Source organism: Patagioenas fasciata, chromosome 2 (assembly GCF_037038585.1).
Source record: "Patagioenas fasciata isolate bPatFas1 chromosome 2, bPatFas1.hap1, whole genome shotgun sequence".
NCBI lineage: Eukaryota > Metazoa > Chordata > Aves > Columbiformes > Columbidae > Patagioenas > Patagioenas fasciata.
Genome location: NC_092521.1, coordinates 150,643,510 through 150,663,861, shown reverse-complemented (window position 1 = coordinate 150,663,861; position 20,352 = coordinate 150,643,510). Strand labels below are relative to the sequence as shown.

Here is a 20,352-nt window from a genome sequence, read left to right as displayed (position 1 = left end):
ACTGTATTTTGAATACGACTATGCAGAAAGGTGGCAAACCAGCTATCCATCCACCCAAATGGGTGGCTTTATAAAGAGTCTTGCCTGTGGTAGCTCACACAAAGGTGGGCAGACCCAGTGTCTCTGCATACAGCAGAATACAAAGCTGGTGGCAGCTCCTGGCCTCTCAAATAGCACCGCTCCCCTCAGAGAAGGACGAAGCCATGGTACCATAAACCATAAGGATAGCCAAGCTGCTGTTCAGTGGTTCAGAAGCTGGTGATTTCTGCAGTACAATCCAGTCTGTCATGTTGTCCCTGAGGACCAACACATCACTATGCTGATTTTTAAATTTGTTAGGGCTGTCCCGTCTCATGGGTCACTCTTGAGGTCTGTTCCAACATGGGCATCTCCCAAGGAAGAAACTATTTCTGTTTCTCCAGCTGTTTCAACACATCATTGGCCTCTGTGGCACACACCAGCCAGGACAGGTGGAGCTGTCCCCGCTCGCACCAAGCACTGAGCCTACCACCAATTCCTCAGCACCACACCAACCCTTCACTTCACCATGCAGCTGGATACCTGAGGTACAGCCTGACTCACACTGTTATCTGCTAATATCTCATAGCAAAACACAGACAACGGGAAAAGTAGGCCAGAGTTTCTGACCTGGCAGCCCTTCCCATTGGTCTCCCAGGTCTCGTCTACGCCAACAGAGAACACAGCAACTGGCTTTGCCCCAAGGATTTCAGCCTGCCAAAATACCTACATAGAACATGTTCCCTAGATGGAGCTTATCCATGCACCCTCTCAGCAAGACCCTGGAGTTCCCAGCAGACTCCATTAATCACCTCTCAGGCATGTGAAGCTGTTACTTTTCTTACTCTCTTTTCTTACTCTCTTGCAGCAGATTTCACTCAAACACCAACATTATTTCTTATCAGACACCCCTGGAGTTCTCCAAACCTTTGGCTTTCCAGACTCATAGACTCGGGGCAACTTGGTCAGAGTCTGCCCTGGGGTAGGGACTCAAGCTCTTCCATGGTCTCTTCAGCACAGCAGGTACTTGGTAGTTTTGGGGTGATCTTCCAGACCAAGTAGTAAAACATGCCAGGGGTTTCAATGGCCATTGCTTCTCAGCAGTGCTTCCAGACTAGAAGCAAATATAGCCGTTTTGGCTAAGAATGGACCCCCTGATGCCCAAAAGAGAGTTCAGACTATGAAACAGCCGACCTAGCCTAAGTTGGAGATCTGGCTTCAGCTGAGTCTGGCCCCACAGTCCAAGGCTCTAGGAGCTTCCAGGGTTCACAATTGTTTTTCATTATGGGAACCACATGCTGGTAAAATAAAACTCATTTCAAATGTTTAAACTTCCCATGAATGGGGAACTCCAAGACCCAGCTAGCTGTTCTTAACATGTCCCACATATTTCCATTGTTTTTTCCTGGATAATTTTCCAGACAAGGAGTCGCAAAACCCCCCAAGAAATCTTAGCATTTATTATCATTAACTTCCCATTCTTAGCATGCATCTAGGTTTCAGTTCTTTAGCTCCTTTTGCACAGTTTTGGTATATGTCCAGCTGTAAAATCTCTGTAGCACAATGAACAAACAGTTGAGGTAAAAGAACACCTATGAAACTGTAATTTTCTGATTCTAATGTCTGATTACACCACAACAGATTTGGAAACTTAATTGGACATAAATTGATATGGCAAGAGAATCCCTGGGTTTCTCTTCCTCCATTTATGCTTTTAATTCCATGGGGTTTATTTCCCTTGATCAACAATGCTGCAATCAGCCAATGTAAGATGTTTCTTAGCATCAGCCTGTGATGGTAAGTGATGGTGAATCCACCCAGTCTTCCAGCTTCTGTGATCATAAACTGTTGGTTGTTTTTTTTTTTTTTTTGGTGCCAGGCTTAGCTGGCTAGAGGCTGAAATGAATGAAATAGGAGAACCAGAAGATGATGTTTCACCGTCCTAGGAGATGGAATGTAGAGCACATAAACATGACCCTCCAAGAAAGGAGGCATCCAAAGTGAAGCTTAAGCAGGGCTCATCACCATCCTTCTCAATATTGCTGCGACATCCAATCTTCATACCTTTCTGCCAGTTGTGCAGGTGTACACAAAGGTTATGGCATAAGCACTGTTTCATCCTCAAAAGCAGAACTTTTAGGATACCATATTGTAACTGCCCATACACTGCCTTCAAGCTCAGTCACTGCATCACTTCCCTTTCTATGCCACAGAGCATCAAACACATTCTTAACATTATTGTCCTGTATTTTATACCTGCATCTTTAATGAACCCTTGTGCAGGAACCCAGTCCCTGCAGCAATCCAAATGTTTTACCTCGAGGTATTTTACATGTCTCAGTATGTCCTTTTATATCCCTGACTACATATAAACTTAATTCATACCATATCCTAAAGCTCCAGTGGGGAAAACAAAGAATACCTGGTTCATTTTTTACTGAATGTAAAACAGATCCATAAAATGCTAAGCTAACCACAAAACAAATTTAATGGTAATATCAAAAATAATGTTTGATTGCTTCACCTTGCCTTTAAGTCAATGTGAACGCTGAAGACGGATCTTGCAAATAAGCAGAAAGGAGGGTTTCAGACCAAATCCTACAGTCTGCTCTTTCAGGCAAAATTTCTTCAGCTATCCTGATGCTACTCTCAGTATTTGTTTCTACTATTAAAAACAGTAGCACTGTTATTACACTCCTAGACAACATTGTTACCTACGGACAAATAAAACAATCTCTGATAAGATTTTTTTGCTCTGAAATAATTAAAGCCACTTACTGTTACTTAAGGAAATCACCTGTATGGCTACAGCAGCAAGATGAACATTTGGTTCCACTTCTTCTAATAAAGCACTTTCTGTTTTCAGGCTTGAATCTAAATCCTCAGTCTACAGTATAATGTTTTGTACATCCATGCCTTCTGGGAAAAGGTTTTGAAATGGTAAAAATGTTCCTCGTTCCCTCTGCTCACAGGAGGCACAGGCCATCTTGCTCCACCCGGTCACAGAAGTAACGCTGCTTCAATAGACTGAAGTACTTTTCCACATGACAAGCTTGCAATTTCTCCTCCCCTTCAAAATTAGTCACTAAATAACCTCCTTGGCATGTCACCCAGTCACAAACTGTGCAACGCCATGTGATTCAATCGCTCAACCATTTTTTAATGTGTGCCTATAAGATGTATAGAAAGAGGCTAACATTATGGAACGAAGCACAAGAGAGACTCACAAAGGGGAAAGCCATAAATAATATAGTGAGTAAACCTCTGTTTAGGTAAGAGAGTGCATTTCAAAGGCAACAATATGAAAGACATCCATATTAATTCCCCAGCAGGTGAAGACCTCCAATTATTTAGCAAACCCAGTACCTACAATTCTAGAAAAAAATACAGGGGTTATACACCTCAGAAGCTTTTTGCGTACTCAGATTGGTAGTGATATTTGGTAGAAGGAAGCACAAGCCCCTCCCGTGGAGGAGACTGTCTACTCATTAACCAGCCACCTGAGACACTTGGCTAACCTGAACTTTGGGGCCCCTATAAATCAATCTCCTTGTTATCTCTGGAGCACACCACACTAGTCATTATGATTAGTTGTTTGGTGGGCACAATAGAGGGCACAATAGAGAAGGCAAATATTAAAAAGAAACAAAACCAAAAACATAACAGAAAGGATGCTTCCCTCCCTTCCATCTCCTCACACCAAAATCTCACAGAATACAGAAAATGTCTTCTTAAAAAATACACTATTTACAGTCTAAGAGAGATAGTGCTTAAATATCATAGTGGAAAAATCTCATGACACAAGCACCTCCCAGGCCTGCAGTTATCTTCTGGAGGGTTGGGTGTTTTTGCTGTTGGTTTAGAGGGTTTTTTTATGCAAGTAAAAAATCGTCTATATCATCATGACTGGTGTTCAAAAAGAACCAAAATGCAATTAAAGCACATGATCATGAGCTAATCATGCTGTAAAGAACCTTTAATGGTATCTTACTGGAGTAACATTTCTGTTTCACAGTACTGCTCAGTCTCTCAGCCATTAGTGAAGGAGGCATCATTCATTTCTGCCGCAAAAGGGGAATCTGACACAAAGCATTTAAGTAACAGGACAAAGATCAGAGCAGATTTGGCAGACAAAATTAAAAATCCAGGTGTTCCACCCCTTACTACACCCAGCCCAACAGCAGAGAAGTCCTCCACCTTTGTCAACAGCTGCTGTGTGTTCTGATTTGTAATGTACATTGTAAATTTGTGTGTCACTATTGGTCTTGACCAGAACTTCACAAAATTTATATGTAGCGCAAAATAAATAGTACTTTCAGAAACGTAAACAATATTGATTTTGTCTTAAATGTTTAGCTTTCAGTTTCACTGTAAAATATTTTAAAATATTATTATTAAATATTTGCACTAGCATAATAATAAAGTATTATTATTGCACAGAAACAATGTTAAAGCTACTTATTTTTATTGCAAATTTAATCAAAGTTTTTTTCTTGCAGTATAGGAGTAAAGGCATATTTACCACTGAAGCATCTGGTTTATATCTGGCAGGTTTAACTAACCAGTCAAGCATCCCCTTTTAATGAGTGGATGTATATACTTATCTTCACCTAGTTAAAAGTTGCTTAGGTCTGCTGACCAACCAGACTCAAAAACATCACGAGTGAAAAATACAAGCAAATTATCCTGGTACACTTTTATGCTACATGTGCTCTCTAACAGTTGCAGAGTATATCCTTCCATCCATGTTCTTCCTTACAGGTTAGCAAACCTGCAGTGAGAAAACACATTATGACACTAATATGCAGGATAAAAAAAGGTCTCTCTGTTTCACTGCAGTTTCTCTGCAATGAATTGCTAGCTGGTAGGATGCACATTTTCAGTAATTGGACTCTAGCATGATAAAGTATATCCCAGAACTTCAGACATACTAGAACTAGTTCTCCATATATCTGGCGCTATACGGAAGAGTCTTCAAGTACATCTGATGCATCCAAAAAGTTTTTCATGAGAGGAATGAATTTTGTTTTAATTTTTAAAATACATCAGGCACAACATCATAAATATTGCACAGATATATCATTACCAAGGCTGTAATTTAATTTGTAGGTTCTAACAATGTATACAAACCATTAAAGCATCACTTTCCATTTCAATTACTTTATCAGAGCCCTCAAGCCTTGTCTAACTTGCCATGTATAATCTCATGTTTAATTACTTGCCATACATTTGTTTCTAACGTACTGTACAGAACAAGAGTTCCTTTTCAGTTCAACCCCCTGTACAAACAAAGGACATGCGTCTAAGAGCCGCAGCACCCCGTGCTTCACTGAGATCAAGTGTGGAAGACTAGCTTAGCTAATTACTTTAAAATCACTGTTAATGTCCATGTTAATGATAGGCCCAAGTTACCGCTGAGCTAAATTGCCCGTCATCCTACTTTCTTCTACGTTTTTAACAACGTTGGTCCATTGGACCTTTCCATCAATTTGCCCATCACATTAATTATTTTCTGTTTGCTTCTCTCATTTTTAAAGGGAAAATTATTAGAGACACAACATCAGCAAAACACATAATGATAAAGTCAAAGAATATTTTTAAGTCTACTGTGGAGCACACACATGTGGCATAGACGTAATTTATTGCTTGACCCCTGATCAAAGTTCTTTCTGTTCCTGATAAGAGCCCTTTTGCTTCCTAGTCCCTTAATACTACTTTCACGGATGGAAATAATTAAGCAGTTAATGCCTTGTACTGCTGTAAACAACCATTTCCTTGACAAAAAACAGGGAATCTCTTATAGGCTGGATTGCTTGTCACTAACTCAAGACTTGGTTTCATTCTCAGCACTCCAGAGCAAAGCTTGTGATGGGAGTCAGTGGGGTTTTGCTTACATGCAACAAGTTAGTTCAGTCCAGAAGAATCGAAACGGGAAGACGGTTTGCTGATGATGGCTTTAGCTGCATAACAAAAGAAGCCTTCTTTTCTCCTGGCTTTCTTTTGGGGGAATTGCGTTTTTTGGGGGCGTTTTTTTTGCCACGGAAGGTCTCATGCCACCTCATCCATCCTATAGGCCACTCAGCTTCTGATTCTGATCCAAGAAACTAACAGTGTAGGCGGACAAAACCTATATATGGAGTTGTCTGCTGGATGTCCTAAATCTGCAGCCTCTAATACACAAGACTCTTGAAGGCAGCTGGAGAACAACCATCAGCATCTGTCGATCCTCTGCTTAGGCAAGCACCATGACACACACCTCTCAGTGTGGTCACTCACTTGTCACAATGAAAGGAGAGATCAACCCCTACCTTTGCCTCCAAACATTCAGCAGAGGAAGAAAAAAAGTATTCATATCAAATCTGACCTCAGTCTCAGCTGCTTCCCCATGGCAAAAATGGGGAACAGAACACAGACCCCCAAGTTGCTGTCCTTCACAAAGTCACTGAGGTGACACGCATCCCGCCAGGCTGTGCCAGTGCCACCCTGCACTCCACGCTGCTCTCCATGAGCCTGCATAACTCTTTAAATTGGTCTCAACTTTCCCACATCAGTTCTCCAGCCCACTGCCCATACTTATACCTACAAGGATGTGTGTGGTATTCCCCTTCCTACAGAAGCTCTTTGAATTTGAAAGGCCAAGCTAAACAAACAGGGAGGAACAGAAGAGTTCTGGCTGCCTGACACACATTGGATTTGAAATTATGTACAGACTACACTACCTTCTCCTAAACATACATATTGTTTGTTATTCCCTCTGTTTACTGATTCTGAAGGGATGCAGTGAAACAGATATGCCTTGGGGTAGACACAAGTACCATAAAGTTCTCTTATACTTATTCCAAACTCCCTGGTTCTCAAAAAAAAAAAAAGCAAATAAACAAACAGAAAGCACTCCACACCACAGAGCACATTAACTACTTGCTAGAATGAACCACTATAAAGGGGGCGGGGAGCTCCACAGCTTCACTGCTGGCAAAGGCCCACACTCGACAGAACAGCTGGTGCTCGCAGTGTAGAGCAACCTGTACCTGAAGCCTTTGAACTAGAACATGAATGAGCATCTGAGCTCCAAGAGAACAGTGCTTCATTGTAACATGGATATTAACATTACGTACACACACATGCATGCATACATCTATGTTTTGCATATCAGCATTTTTGGCTTATCATTTGGTGATGGCAGATAAACATAATCAGGAATTTTAGATTCTTAGGGATTCAAGAAATTCAAGGCAAGCAAGTACAAGTGGGGAATCCTGTGCTGGAAACTATAAGGCTCACAAAATTTAAGTTTACTAGAGCAAATATGGCCAACTCTCACTGGAGTTGCATGAAGAAGGTCCTGCAAAACTGAACTATTACATCAGGTCTGCAGTCTGTCTGTCTACCCTGTAATTTAAACCTCATGCTTCCCCCTCATTTCTGTACTGATTTAAACATACACATTTTCCTAGCTATAGGAAAGTATCACAGTATGTATTGCAGACGCACACGCATTAAGCACCTCTCAACAGCTAACACGGTGCTATTAGTTGCTCTGTACTGAGGACTTGTCTCACCTAATGCTGTGTTAAAGAACAGTCAGTCTGGCACCCTCCAGAGTCAGCTCAATCCCTCTGCAGCGGGTGGGACAAGTTGCTCCTGGCGTTCCCCACCTCTCTCCACTGACTGCAGTGGGCGGCAGTTTCTACCCTAAGCTTATAAGGATTAGACTTTTTTCCTAATTCCCTGTAATGAGCCTGCCCATATGTCTTTTCATTTAGCTCAGTCTCTGCTCTGGTTTTCATCCTATTTCTTTACATTTTTTTCTTCATGAGTCAAGCTGAGATACTATAATATAGTGAGAAGGGATAATGGCAGCTCCATTCCGGCTGCTGATTGCTAGACCAGGCAATAGACTTCACTGTGATCCACCTTGGTGGATCCACCCTGGCCTGTGGTTCCTGTTTGACTGAACTAAGAATTAAGGGTCTCTAGCCAAAGTTGGTAATAAAAATTATTTATTTATCAACAGACCAATATATAAGCATCTCCACTTTTCATTCTCCTCTTCCTCTATCCTAACATTAGCACATTTACTTATACCTGAACTTTTAAAATTCTAAATGTAGAAGACTGAGTTTGTAGCATTAAATTTTTCCTACTTAGTCCATATGGAATACAGAAATATGAACAAAAAATAGCAAACATTTAACTAATATATAACTCATGACTTGGATCTGATGATCTTAAAGGTCTTTTCTAACCTAAATGATTCTGTGACACTTGGGAAGTGATAGAGTAGGTACAGAAGAATTATATGGGAAGGTAACAGAGAATTCTGAGAGTAAAACTACAGAAGAAAGAGGAAAAAAGAGAAAGCAAAAGGGGACTGAGACAGGGTGAAGGACAGTAATAGGAGTTTGTGAAAGAGGCCAGAGACAGAAGAGGGTAATACTGGAGATTAAGTGCTGAGAACTAAATAAGGAAACAAAAAAGGAATAATAAATAACAAAGAAACAAAAATAGGAGACCTAAGCTAGGAGGTGAGGAACCGATGAGAAAAAGAATAGTTAAAGAGACTATAGCATGTGAAGTGAAATGCAACAAATAAAAATCAATGAAAGAATGAGAAACAGAACAAGAGTGGAAAACATGAACTAATGCAAATATTCTTCAGGACAGAAGATTTTACCTTAGTTCTTGTTATTACAAAGTTGTAGCCTAGCACAGCAGGCTTGGGACATAAGGAAAAAGAAGGGGGAAGAGAAAAAAGAAAGTATATCCAACATTATCTTCTTCAGTTTGGGTTAATATTCTGAGATTTTGTTCGGTTTTTGGAAGGGAGGTCAGAACATGAGGATGGTTTTTAGGAAAGAAGTGAGCAGCAGTAAATGCCAGCTGGAATGACCTGTGAATGCTTCAGGACATGGGCAAAGAAGCTATGATCATCACTTGCCTCTGCAATCCACACTCATATTCAAAGCAAAGACATTTGAGCTGCACTTTAAAGCTACAAATGGCTTTTGAAACATAGTGCTTAGTTGAGCCATTCCCACTGGAGATACAGTTACATCTCAAAACAGCTTCATCTCCTCCAGACGCTGCAGAAAATAAGAGCTCTCTGAAGTCAGGCCTTAGTGCAGCTTCTCTGAACCTGGACGTGCAGTGGGACTCAGTTTTGAGAGGTAGCGCTGAGCTGGCTGGTGCCCTTTGCACACGTCTGGTCATTAGTGGGGGACAACAGAAATTCTGTTTTGATGAAATCAGCACCAAGTTCTGACAAGTGGCGAGACATGTTCTGTGTGTGTGCATGCAGGCCCTACTTCTCACAAAACTCTTTCCCTTATCAATTCCATTGCGTTATCAGCTCCCTAACCACACAGACTTATGACCCCAAGCACACCTGCACATCAAGACCTCTTTGGCCATCATGTCCAATGGCCCTTCCCGTTCCTAGACTAAGATGAGGTATAAAACAAGAATCCAACCAAAGATAACGGGAAAGCAATATTACACTTGCCATAAAATGTTGAGCTTACAACATATATCAGTTTAAATCTAGCTAGAGAAGCAGGCTCTACATTCAGACTCACCTGGTTACATCTGTACTAAACCTGTTGACACTCCCTAGTTGACATTGTCGAAGATTAGCTGTCAATGAGACAACTTTGCTGACACACTGGGTGAACTCCATCTAGAAAGGAAGGGAGCATAAGGCCATGTAGAGCCTGACCCAGAGCAGACTCATGAGGGCTTCCAGTCTAGCCACACTTTAGGCAACCTCGGCAAAATAATGCATGAGATGCAGCACGTTTTGCATTGGTCAGGTTGAAATCACAGTGCCTCTGTGTGGAGGTTTATTCCCCCAGCAACACTTCATTCTTTGAGCTATCTCCCTGCTACCAGTCTGCATTACTCTGTTCCTGAACAGCAAGAAGAACATCCAGATCAGTGAACCTAGCAGGCACTCTTTTCTGCATATTTATGAGTGTATTTCATTTCCTAGAAACAAATGGAATGTGAGTTAAAAAAAAAGTTTAAATTATCCAATTAAGCAGAGAGAAGTTAATAAATCTCTCATGTTTGATTTTCCTATGCTTCCCTAGTGTACTTTCCAGACAGAATAGTGTGGTGAGTATACTAAGAAACCTCTTAGTGTTTCAGCCAAGATTTTTCAGAGTGTTATCACAAATGACAAAAATATAAACACACTGAAACATAACACATTTCAATCCTAAAATGGTCGGATTTACATAATTACATCATTGGTTTGCCAATATCCACATTTATCTCATCAGTATAGCATGGCCCACCCATCCCATAAGCTATTAGACTGTTTGGACTGAACATATAAAAGCTGTTACTGATTTTTTTTAAGTTAACATTATGACATCCCTCATAACTAGTGCTCCATTCAAACCAACTGTTTCTCTTGCTTTCAAACCCACTGCTTGTTTCTTTTGCTTTTCCACAGGTGCTTTTTAGGTAGAATTTTCTGAGAACAAACAGGAGTCATGTAATTGATGAAGAGGTAACCAAGTAGTTCCTCCCCGCTCCTCATCCTGCTTCAAGAGCTCAAGCACATTATGTACATACATAACATAGACACAGCCACCACCAACACAGGGAGCCAAACCCTTCAGACCAGTCTCAATTTCAGCACTTCCTCAGGGCACCACTAAACTGATGGGGTCATCCCTTTCTTTTTCCAAAAAAGGAATAGTTTCAAACACGTACAGTTCTGGTACAGATCAGCATTTTTATTTGGTTTAAATATACTGTATATCAGATTTCTGGTCTTTAAAAAAAGAAGTACTGTTAGTAACTGCACTCATAAATCAAAATAAATGCATGGCTTTCTAACTCGCTGTACTAACAACTCAGCTCTTACTTTTGTTCCATATTTGTATGTCTCTCACTGCACTGAAGCCAAGTAAAACTGAACAAGTTAATATGGTTAAATGAACATAAAGGAAAGCTTAACCCTTGGTCTCATCTGGCATTATCAAACAACTGAGTCAAAACACAGTTTATATTACAGATATATGGAATAGGCTAGGACATAAATAAAATGTTATAAACCAGAGCTGATAGTTAAAAGACCTAAGCAGTGTGTTTACACCTGTAGCCAGCTGTTTCTTCCAATATAAGGAGATAGCAAATCAGAAGAAATAAGTTGCTGTGCTGAATTTTGTAGTCAGCACTATCAGCAGGAGAAATGGTCAGGGAAGCCTTATATACAACTGAATTTTGCAATGCAAGTGTCCAAGTGGCACTGCATCTCACACCTGGAAGACCCAGCAGTATTTGCAGTTGTAAGTATATTCTTTGGAATGTTAGAGGTGCTATCAGTGCCCCAATTAAGAGTTTTCTTAGATCACAAGTTTCTTCCCACACTGTTTTAGCCCTACATTTTATTTTGATTTTACTTCCTTCTATCCAAAAAGATACACTAATTGGTCAGCATGACTGATGTAAACAACCTAGTCTATCCTAAGGTCAAGCTATCTATAGTAAATATTAAATGACTGAGGGACTAGCCCTTTACCAAACACACCCGTTCAATCTTTTCACTTAGTCACATGGACTTCTAATTTGCAATGATGTAAGAAAGGCATACATTTGCACAAAAAATAATTTCAGCATCACATCATTTCTCATGGAGTCCTTTTGCCTGCTGATACTTGCAACTGTCTTGCTTTTGCCAGCTGGGGCTTTTTTAACCCCAGATCTTAACATGTATCCAAGAAAAGATATTTTTACTGCTCATATTTGCAGAAGTCTGAGTAGTTTTCCAGAGCCATTATTAGAAAAAGTACAATCCAACACAGAGAAAAATCAGGATATGTAGCTGTGTTCTTCTAAACACCAGGTACTGCTTAACTCCTCTTTGTTAAAAGGAAGATAGGGATAGAATTAATTCTTTTTAGTATTCATTTGGCCTATCTAGAGTCAGGTAACTAATAACATACTGAAACAAACACTGACTGGAAAGCAGAGAATTTGGGACACGATCGTGAAGTATCACATTTTGGATTTGTGAAAAACTTCTTCAGAAAGCTATGGTCCTGAAAGACACGTGAATGGCAGGTATAAAGAAAGAAAAAACATTGCTGCTAACTTTACTTGGATTCTAGAAACCACGGTACCAAAACGTCCACCTCCACAAAGTGATTTTTAATCCCTGTTCGAGTAACAGCTCATTTGGAAATCTAACTGGAGGTCATAAAGCTTGGTTGGACTTTGGCTTATGGGACTGCAGCAATTCTGATAAGCTTCCTGATTTAGAAAAGATGTAAAGGAGGACCCTCCCCTCCTAATATGGGAAGTCACAGCCATAAGCATTTTTATAATCTGTCAATATGTTTAGGGAGCTCTGGCAATTGAGACTCTGCTGGCTACTTCGGAATTGCAAGGAAAAGCCAGCCAAATTAGTGCAAACTAAAATCAAGGGTAGTGATTAAAAAAAAAAAAAAAAAGAGAAAAAAAAAAGAGTAAAACATCTAAAGAATTGGAACAAGGAAATTTTATGTAAAAAGAGGTTGAGTAAGAATAAAACCAGAAACTAGGAGACAATAAAAATGGATTCAAATCCAAACCTTATGTTTTTATTCAGGCCAAGCTCCCAGTGAAGGTAGGAAAAGTTTTGCCTGAGAACCTCAGACTTATGAGAGAGATAAGGCTTCTAATTTTAATGAAGGGCTGAAAAGACCTTCACACAAGACAGATCATACCTTGTCATTAAGAAACTCCTTCAGCTCCAGGGCAAGCTCTAAGCAAATCTCAACCTGAAAGGCAGGTTGGCTTGAATAGGGGCCTGTTAGTGTGAAATAAAGAACTCTCCCTCTAAAAATTCCACTGAAACAACTGTATTGTGGTTGCAAGTTGATCCGTTTCCACAGATGAAACTCTCCGGGAGTTTCCAGGTAACTGGTGTGTGCCATCTACCACGCGACACTCCTCTTAGACTAACTGGAAGGTTAGTGTGTGGGTGCGGCAAGCTCATGTTCCTTGTACGGTTTAATATCAAGAACATGACACTTCCCTTCAACAGCCGGCTCCATACAAACTTAAAATCCATCCTTGTAATTGGAAAAATTAAAAAAAAAAAAAAAAGTATCTTTTAAAATGTTGGTGTGGTAATAGAATCTACATGGTTATATTCTTTACACACGAAGTTTGCGAAATAAATATCAAACACCAAAGCACATAGTCATCATATTAAAAAAGCCACAATGCAGTATCCATCCAACTATAATGCAGGAACTGTATCTTTAAACAGACTGACTTATTGCCAGATAACATTTGAGATGTATATATCAGGTTTTTTTCATCAAAAATTAAAAAAATCATTTTTTCCCTTAAAATTCTATCCACTTTCCCACTACGTTAGGCTTTATAAAGCAGTAGGTATTGTACATCAGAGGACATATGAATGAAAGAGAACAGGTACATTTACAGTCTTTCATCACAGTCTGATTTGATGCAGCTACTTCTCAGTGTCTGCAGCTCTGTAGCAGCATAAATAATTGGCAACTACTGACAACCCATTCGTATCAGTACAAAAATCTGTATCTGTAATAAAAAAAAAATTCCAGAACATCAGAGACTTCTTTTATATATTTTGTTCAAATCTGAGAAAGATTTGTAATTGCAAGTTAGAAAAGAATTGTTTATTTTTAATAAGTAGGTTTGAAACTAGACATAAAATCTGAGAGTAGAGTCTGGTGATTTAGAGCGCAATTAAGCATTTATTTTCTCATATGACTCAAGGAAGAAGAAAGTTTTCATTGTTCTGATTTAAATTCCTAGTCAATCTGAAAACGTCTTTTACTTTGGAAAAAGAAAAAAAAAAAAAGGAAGAAAAGAAATTACATATATTTCATTATTCATAAGCATCATCTTACCTCATATCCCTTGCTGAGTTTCGTTTCTAGACGACTTTGGCAGGTATTTTCATTTCGAATTAGTTTCAGCAATACACACCTTTACATCTTCTCTTTAAAATAAAATGCTTTGCCCCTTTTCCTCAGACAAAGTATGTGGGCTAAAAGAACTGCAGCGTCTCTGTTCAAGCGATTTCATGGACACTCAGAAGCTTTCTTTCTACTGTATGAAAGTTAAATCTGAGTAAGGAAGGCATTTTTCCTGTCCCGGAAATCAGTATAACCAAAACCAATGCTGAGCTAATGAGAAATGTTTCTTCCATGTGTTCTGTTTGGCAGACACTGCAAGTCATATCAAGGAAACACGTGATGTTTATAAATACAATATGGCTCATGTTGTCATAACCTCTCAATGACAAAAAGAGCATTAGAAAAAGCAGACAGCAAAACAGCAGGAAAGATGAGATTTGTATCATTTGGAAGGTCTCTATCAGATAATAGAAGTATTAGTGTTTGCCTTTTCTTGTTTCTCTTTCTTCCCAAAAGAAAACGAAGATTTATAGTAATAGGATCAGTAAAGCAAATACATGGCAACATGTATAAATGCTGTCCTATAGGCATCCTAGCACTAAAATCCATTCATCCAACTTATTGCGTGAATTCTTTTACAATAAATGCTTTTGTTCTAAATATCTCTACACAATTCAGGGAGCTGTTGGTTTTTTTTAGGTGTAACATGCCATGACCAAATGTAATTTTGGCAGCACTTGCAGCTTTTATGTTTATTGATGTTAAGATCACAAACAATCCAATGAAAAGTTAAACATCTCAAAGAAGCTGGATGTATGTTTACAGGTACCTTAAGAACACAGAAGGCTGATCCTGCTTTTATTATCTATCTTTCCTGTAAACCAGCACTGAATTTCAGGCCCTTTGGATGCTTTAAATTATTGGGGAGTTGTTTGAGGGTTTGTAGCACATGCTGGGGTTCTCTTAAGTTCACGAATAGCATCTAACTCTAAAGAGTTAAAATATTGGCAACCTGCTAGCCAGACGGTTTCAGGGGGAAAATGAAAAGTTGCTGTTGTGCAATTTCAGTAATAAAAGCTATTTAGTGCAAAAGTTTGCCCAGCTTACCAAGTGGCTGTCTCATTTTACTGTACATCTCATTTTAACTCATCCCCTCTCATCTTGGCAGCCCAAACCCCCATCACTGCTAGGAACATCATCAACTTTTTGCTGTTCTAACTCAGAAAATGTGGAGTTTCCCTGTATACTCCATTCCTCAACTCAGCTCTGACTTAGCTTGCCCTAATTAGAATCATAGGATCACAGTATGACCTGAGTTGGAAGGGACCCACAAGGATCATCGAGTCCAACTCCTGTCCCTGCATGTGACAACCCCACAGTTCACACCATGTGTCTGAGGGTGTTGTCCAGTATCTTCTTGAACACTGTCAGGCTTGGGGCTGTGACATCTCCCTGGGAAGCCTGTTCCAGTGCTCCAGCACCATGTGTGTGAAGAACCTTTTCCTAATGTCTAACCTAAACTTCCCCTGGCACATCTTCCTGACATTCCCTGGGGTTCTGTCACTGGTCGCTAAAGAGAAGAGTTCAGTGCCTGCGCCTCTTCCTCCCCTTGTGAGGAAGCTGCAGACCCCCATGAGGTCTCCTCCAGGCTGAACAAACCAAGTGACTGCAACCGCTCCTCATACGGCTTCTTCTCCAAACCCTTCACCAACTTCATAGCCCTTCCTGTCCTTCTGGACACTCTCTAGTACCTTAATATATATATATATATATATATTTTTTTTTTTAATGCTATGGCACCTGAAACTGCACACAGTGCTCCAGGTGAGGCCACACCAGTGCAGCGCAGAGCGGGACAATCCCCTCCCTTGAGCAGCTGGCCATGCTATGCTGGATGCACCCCTCTTTCTTGGAGAAATAATCTTAAAAAAAATCCAAAATGCCTGAAAGTGCAACTCAATACAACAGCAACCACAACAAGCATTCTTTGGATATTCTAGCCTCACCCACCTAGCAGAGGTCTGGGATAAAGCACTGACCTGCTATGGCCTTATGCAAGCCAGGGAATTAAGCAAAAAGATGGTGGGCCTAGGACATTTTAAAACAAAGCGCCACGCACAGACTTTACGGCAGGTGGTTGAGAAGAGAAAGATTGCCAAGAAAAATAGCTGCTGGTTTGTTGTGAAGTAAAAATTCCCTCCCAATTCTCAAAATTGGCAGGCAGATGAAGCCCGGAACAAACCACTGCATAAACCAGCATTATTAGCATCCAACTGTGCCACCAGAAAGGCAGACAAGTTGCAACGACAGAAGTGGGAGATTAAAATTTAGGATTCATCCCCTTTTAGACACTCCATAAAAGGAGACTGTAGGGAACGAGGACAGAAAATACGCTGCACACATTTGGTGGGGGAATCACTTCCACTTGGAGTCACCAGGGGCTCCCAGCAATAGCCCAGGATAAAAGGAGCTGTGACACTTCCAAAGAAATTCAATTCATTCAGCAGCATATGAAAATCTGCTGTCAGTTCTTTAGTGTCATCTATTGGTATTGAATCTATACATCATGGCTAAACCTGAGGCAACCTGGACCGTACACCTAGTAAGTCTGAGAAATTATTTTCCTTCTTGAATCTATGCAAATCACAAACGTTAATTCTAACAGCCCAGACCAGCATGGCTGTGTACATGCATTTGCACTGGAATTCAAAACCATGCCAGAGAGAATAAAAGGATCATCTGAACGTTTGGACACAAGACAGTATTTTCTCAAAATAAAGTTTTGTTACACAGAGAGCTAGAAAGTGCTGAAACATGTTACAAGCCCAGACTAAGGAATAAATGAATGAAATGCAGCAATGTGAAAATACATTTCTCCAAAGAAAACAGTTGCTACAGATTTTCAGCATATGTTTTAGGAAAGGAATAACAAAAAAAGGAAGAGCACAAACACAAATATGCAGTGAGACAGCACTATGTGGCTACCTCTTGCTTGAACAGCATTTGACATGGCAGACCTGTCAAACAAACCACGCTCTTCAAGACGTAAATGGTCACGGTGCAGCATCAGTAAGCAAGGCACTTGGGGATTTCACGAGAAACTGTCCTTTAGAACTTGCTTTGGCCCCAAGCAAAAACCCTTTTCTCACACACAATCCAATCAGAAAAATGCATGAAACAGAAAGAAGACCAGGAAAATTAGAATTAACAGACATGAAAGCTGAGTGGTTTGATAGGAGATCTGAAACTCACAGATCCCCCATTCCTCTCGCACATTCTGAGTCTTCTTGTCCATATGGATAATACTTAATACTTCAAGTGTTACTGCCAATTCTTATACAGGTCTCACATCTGTTTGGTAGTTAAAACAGGTGTCTGAGCTGGCAGCTAACATTATTTTCTGAGATTATTTTGAGTCTGTTACATGGAAATGATTATAAATCACATGAATAGAAGCCTGAACATCATCAAACCCAGGGATAAATGTTCCAAAGGGACAAGAACACAAACAGTAGAAAAATCTGTAAAGGCAAAACTTTCCCAAACGTCAAAAACCAAAACTTTAACATGCATATGGCAGGATACACAACGGCACTCATGGTATTACCATGGAAAAATGCACTTACAATTGCTAATTCGTGATATTCTAAATACTGTTATTTCAACCAGTCTGGCAATAAGCTGCTTTTCTGTGGGTTTTTTTGAAACAGTTAACCATGATGCAGAGCACAGTGGTTACAAGAGTTACTCCCTTTTTCCCAGTGTAATGAATTTAGCACTCATATATCACATGAAGTTGAAGAACATCAATTTACCCAAAGCAAAGACGCACAAAGACAAAGGGAAAGATGAGAAGCAAAGCTTTGTCCACAATCTTTTGGGTACCATGCAATACAAGCACACAAAGTGTACATGTTTCTCACTCCCCCTGCATTGCTACCCCCTTTAATCTGGTTTGCTAAGGAAACAGGGATAGATAATCCATCTGCTTATTGGTGTTTGTCTCCCCTGACATGATAACCTGTGACTCTGCAGACAAATTTCAACGAGATTTAACCAAAGGTTAGAAACCACTAGATGACTATGTCCCTACAAATTCAATCAAATCAGAGATTTAAGAGAAGATCATACAGAACTTGTGCCAAATAGAGGAAAAGTTGCAGTGTGTGCTCCAGCTTTAGACTCTGGAGGATGAGGATCAGAGAGGGTATTACTAAATACCTTTACTTTGGGAAAAGCCTCAGTTAGGATCTGAGCATTGCTGCACAAAGAAAAACCCAACCAGAGGACACACATCCTTAGACAAACAAGTTTCCTTATTTCCGGAACTCAAAAAATCACTTGTTTCCACGCTTTGAAGTGCAGAAGTGCACATAGATCAAAGGGAAGATTTTTTGCATGTTTCTCCACAAAGCCCCTATGAACATCTTGGCTCTGACTTCACCTCTCAGACCAGAAAGACAAGAAATTTCCCAATGCAAAGGAAAAGCTAAATGAGAAAATAACTGTTTTGTTGGATGGGCAGAATTTTGAAATGGCATCTTTGGCATTTCAGCAGAGCAAAATACAATATTCTACCATGAAACCACCACTTCTGCAAAGGTCATCACTGTGCCACCATTACTTGTGAGTTATGGCCCAACAGCGACAACTTGGCCATAATCAGGAGGTTTGAAGTGTGCCTATCTGTTGCATAACATAGTATTTTGAAAAAAGCAATACAAATTATGACAGTTTCTGCACAGAAGCAGCACCTGTGTTCAAAACAACTCTGTTAGACAGCAAATGCCTGGAAGAGTGCCAAAGAAGTAATCTTTACTTTTGAATACATGTAGCTAAGACAGCAGTTAACCATATCTGGAAACAGGTCTAGAGCACTCAAAGCCACGGCAGATACATTCAACATCCACGGCACATGGAACAAGAAAAATATAGCATAACTTCATAAAGCCATAGTGAATTTGTTAAATGACTTAATGTCATCATGCACAATGATAGTATGTCATGCCTTTGAATATGAAGGAGATGTATTGAATACATCCAGTTACTGCTACAGGAATATAACTAGAACTGAAGAATTTTAGGACCTTATAGAAGACACTAAAAACTATCACATCAGCCCTTTGAAGCACATCTATTTGCCCTCTCATGTTGTGTGTGCAGCAGTGTGAATGATCAAGTAATTAGATTTCTGACCTATCAAAAGGACCATTTTATAATTGAAGTACATAAATGAGAGGTGGTTGAAAGAGTGCCTGTAAATAAACTATTGCAATCTTTCTAAAATAATGAGGCCCTAAACTGTTGAAACAGCAGAAGCATTTACATGAAATATTAATAATAAAGCAGCATGACATGCTCAGAATTGATAATAAAACCAAGAAGCAAATGTACAATTAAGCAAATCACTTCACAGGAAATTTTCTGTGTAGTTCAATCAGCTTTGGAGCACACATAAAAGTCACAGTACAGGTGTGACTGTAGTGGTGTTCCCTTCCGGCCCTGTCGAGCTCATTTGGTTGTACCACCTTCCTGGGGACAAACCCAGGATGTGTGGGGAGGAGATGAGGTTGTGTGACCTCACCACCATCCCCTCTGCCGCAGTGTTAGGTGTGGGTAACGCGGTGGGAGCGGTGTTGCACAGCCGCCATCTCCTGCCTTCTTGGCATCAAGGTGTGAGATTATCATCCCGAAAAACACAGAGACAATGACAGAAAGAAATCAAATATGTTTCAAATGCCTTCCCTGGAGTTTTCCAATACAAAACATTAATGTGAAAATGCAGATATACTAGTCCTTGTTCAGTACAGGCAGCAAATTTTAGAAAAAGACACAACCATTTACACCACAATCGGTACTTTTCAGAATTTCTTATTTGAAATGATCATTTACAAAGTGTTTCAACAGACTTCAAGCTAAGTACATCTGCCTATCTACTGCAAACCAGTCCATGTTGAAGCCTTGCTGGAGTAAACTAACACCATGACATACTTCACCATGAAAGGTTTGGAAACCGACATATTAAGATGTATAAACTCTGAGCACTGTCTGTGTCCCAAAACAAGTAATTAAAGGCTATGTTTTGATTCACGTGCTTTAAGGCTAGTAAACAAGAACAAAAAAAAAAACCACAGTTAATGCTCAGGGCAAGTATTTGGAAAAAGCAAAGCAGCTAAGAAACATTACAGTAAGCATGATCAGGTCTCTCTTCTGTGTATGACATAATATGCCCTTGATTTAATGAATTATTGTATACAAATTTCAGTTAAGAATTTCAACATTTAACGTAAAAGCTAGAGGAAAGAGAAGTATAAATACAGCACTGGTACTCACCCTTATATCTCCATTTACAGCTCTGGAAGTGTGATTAAACGCGTGTGCAGGATCTTTGTTGTAAACTTTAAGGAAAGATCGGTCTTGAATATTCCTGGAATCA

At 39.9% G+C, this 20,352-nt stretch overlaps 1 protein-coding gene across 23 annotated transcripts in view; it reads right to left on the bottom strand.

The window, feature by feature from the left end:
• The window catches only part of KIAA1217 (KIAA1217 ortholog), a 362,847-nt gene that overhangs the window by 56,191 nt on the left and 286,304 nt on the right, over positions 1–20,352 (bottom strand). For 20 of the 23 annotated variants that reach the window (XM_071805232.1, XM_071805229.1, XM_071805234.1 and 17 more), the window contains one exon: positions 20,250–20,343. In XM_071805232.1, coding sequence (XP_071661333.1) covers positions 20,250–20,343 — 94 coding nt within the window. Of the gene's footprint in view, positions 1–2,796; positions 3,029–13,907; positions 14,189–20,249; positions 20,344–20,352 lie in introns of those variants that run through there. The other 3 variants (XM_065830214.2, XM_071805236.1, XM_071805237.1) reach the window with 3 other exon arrangements.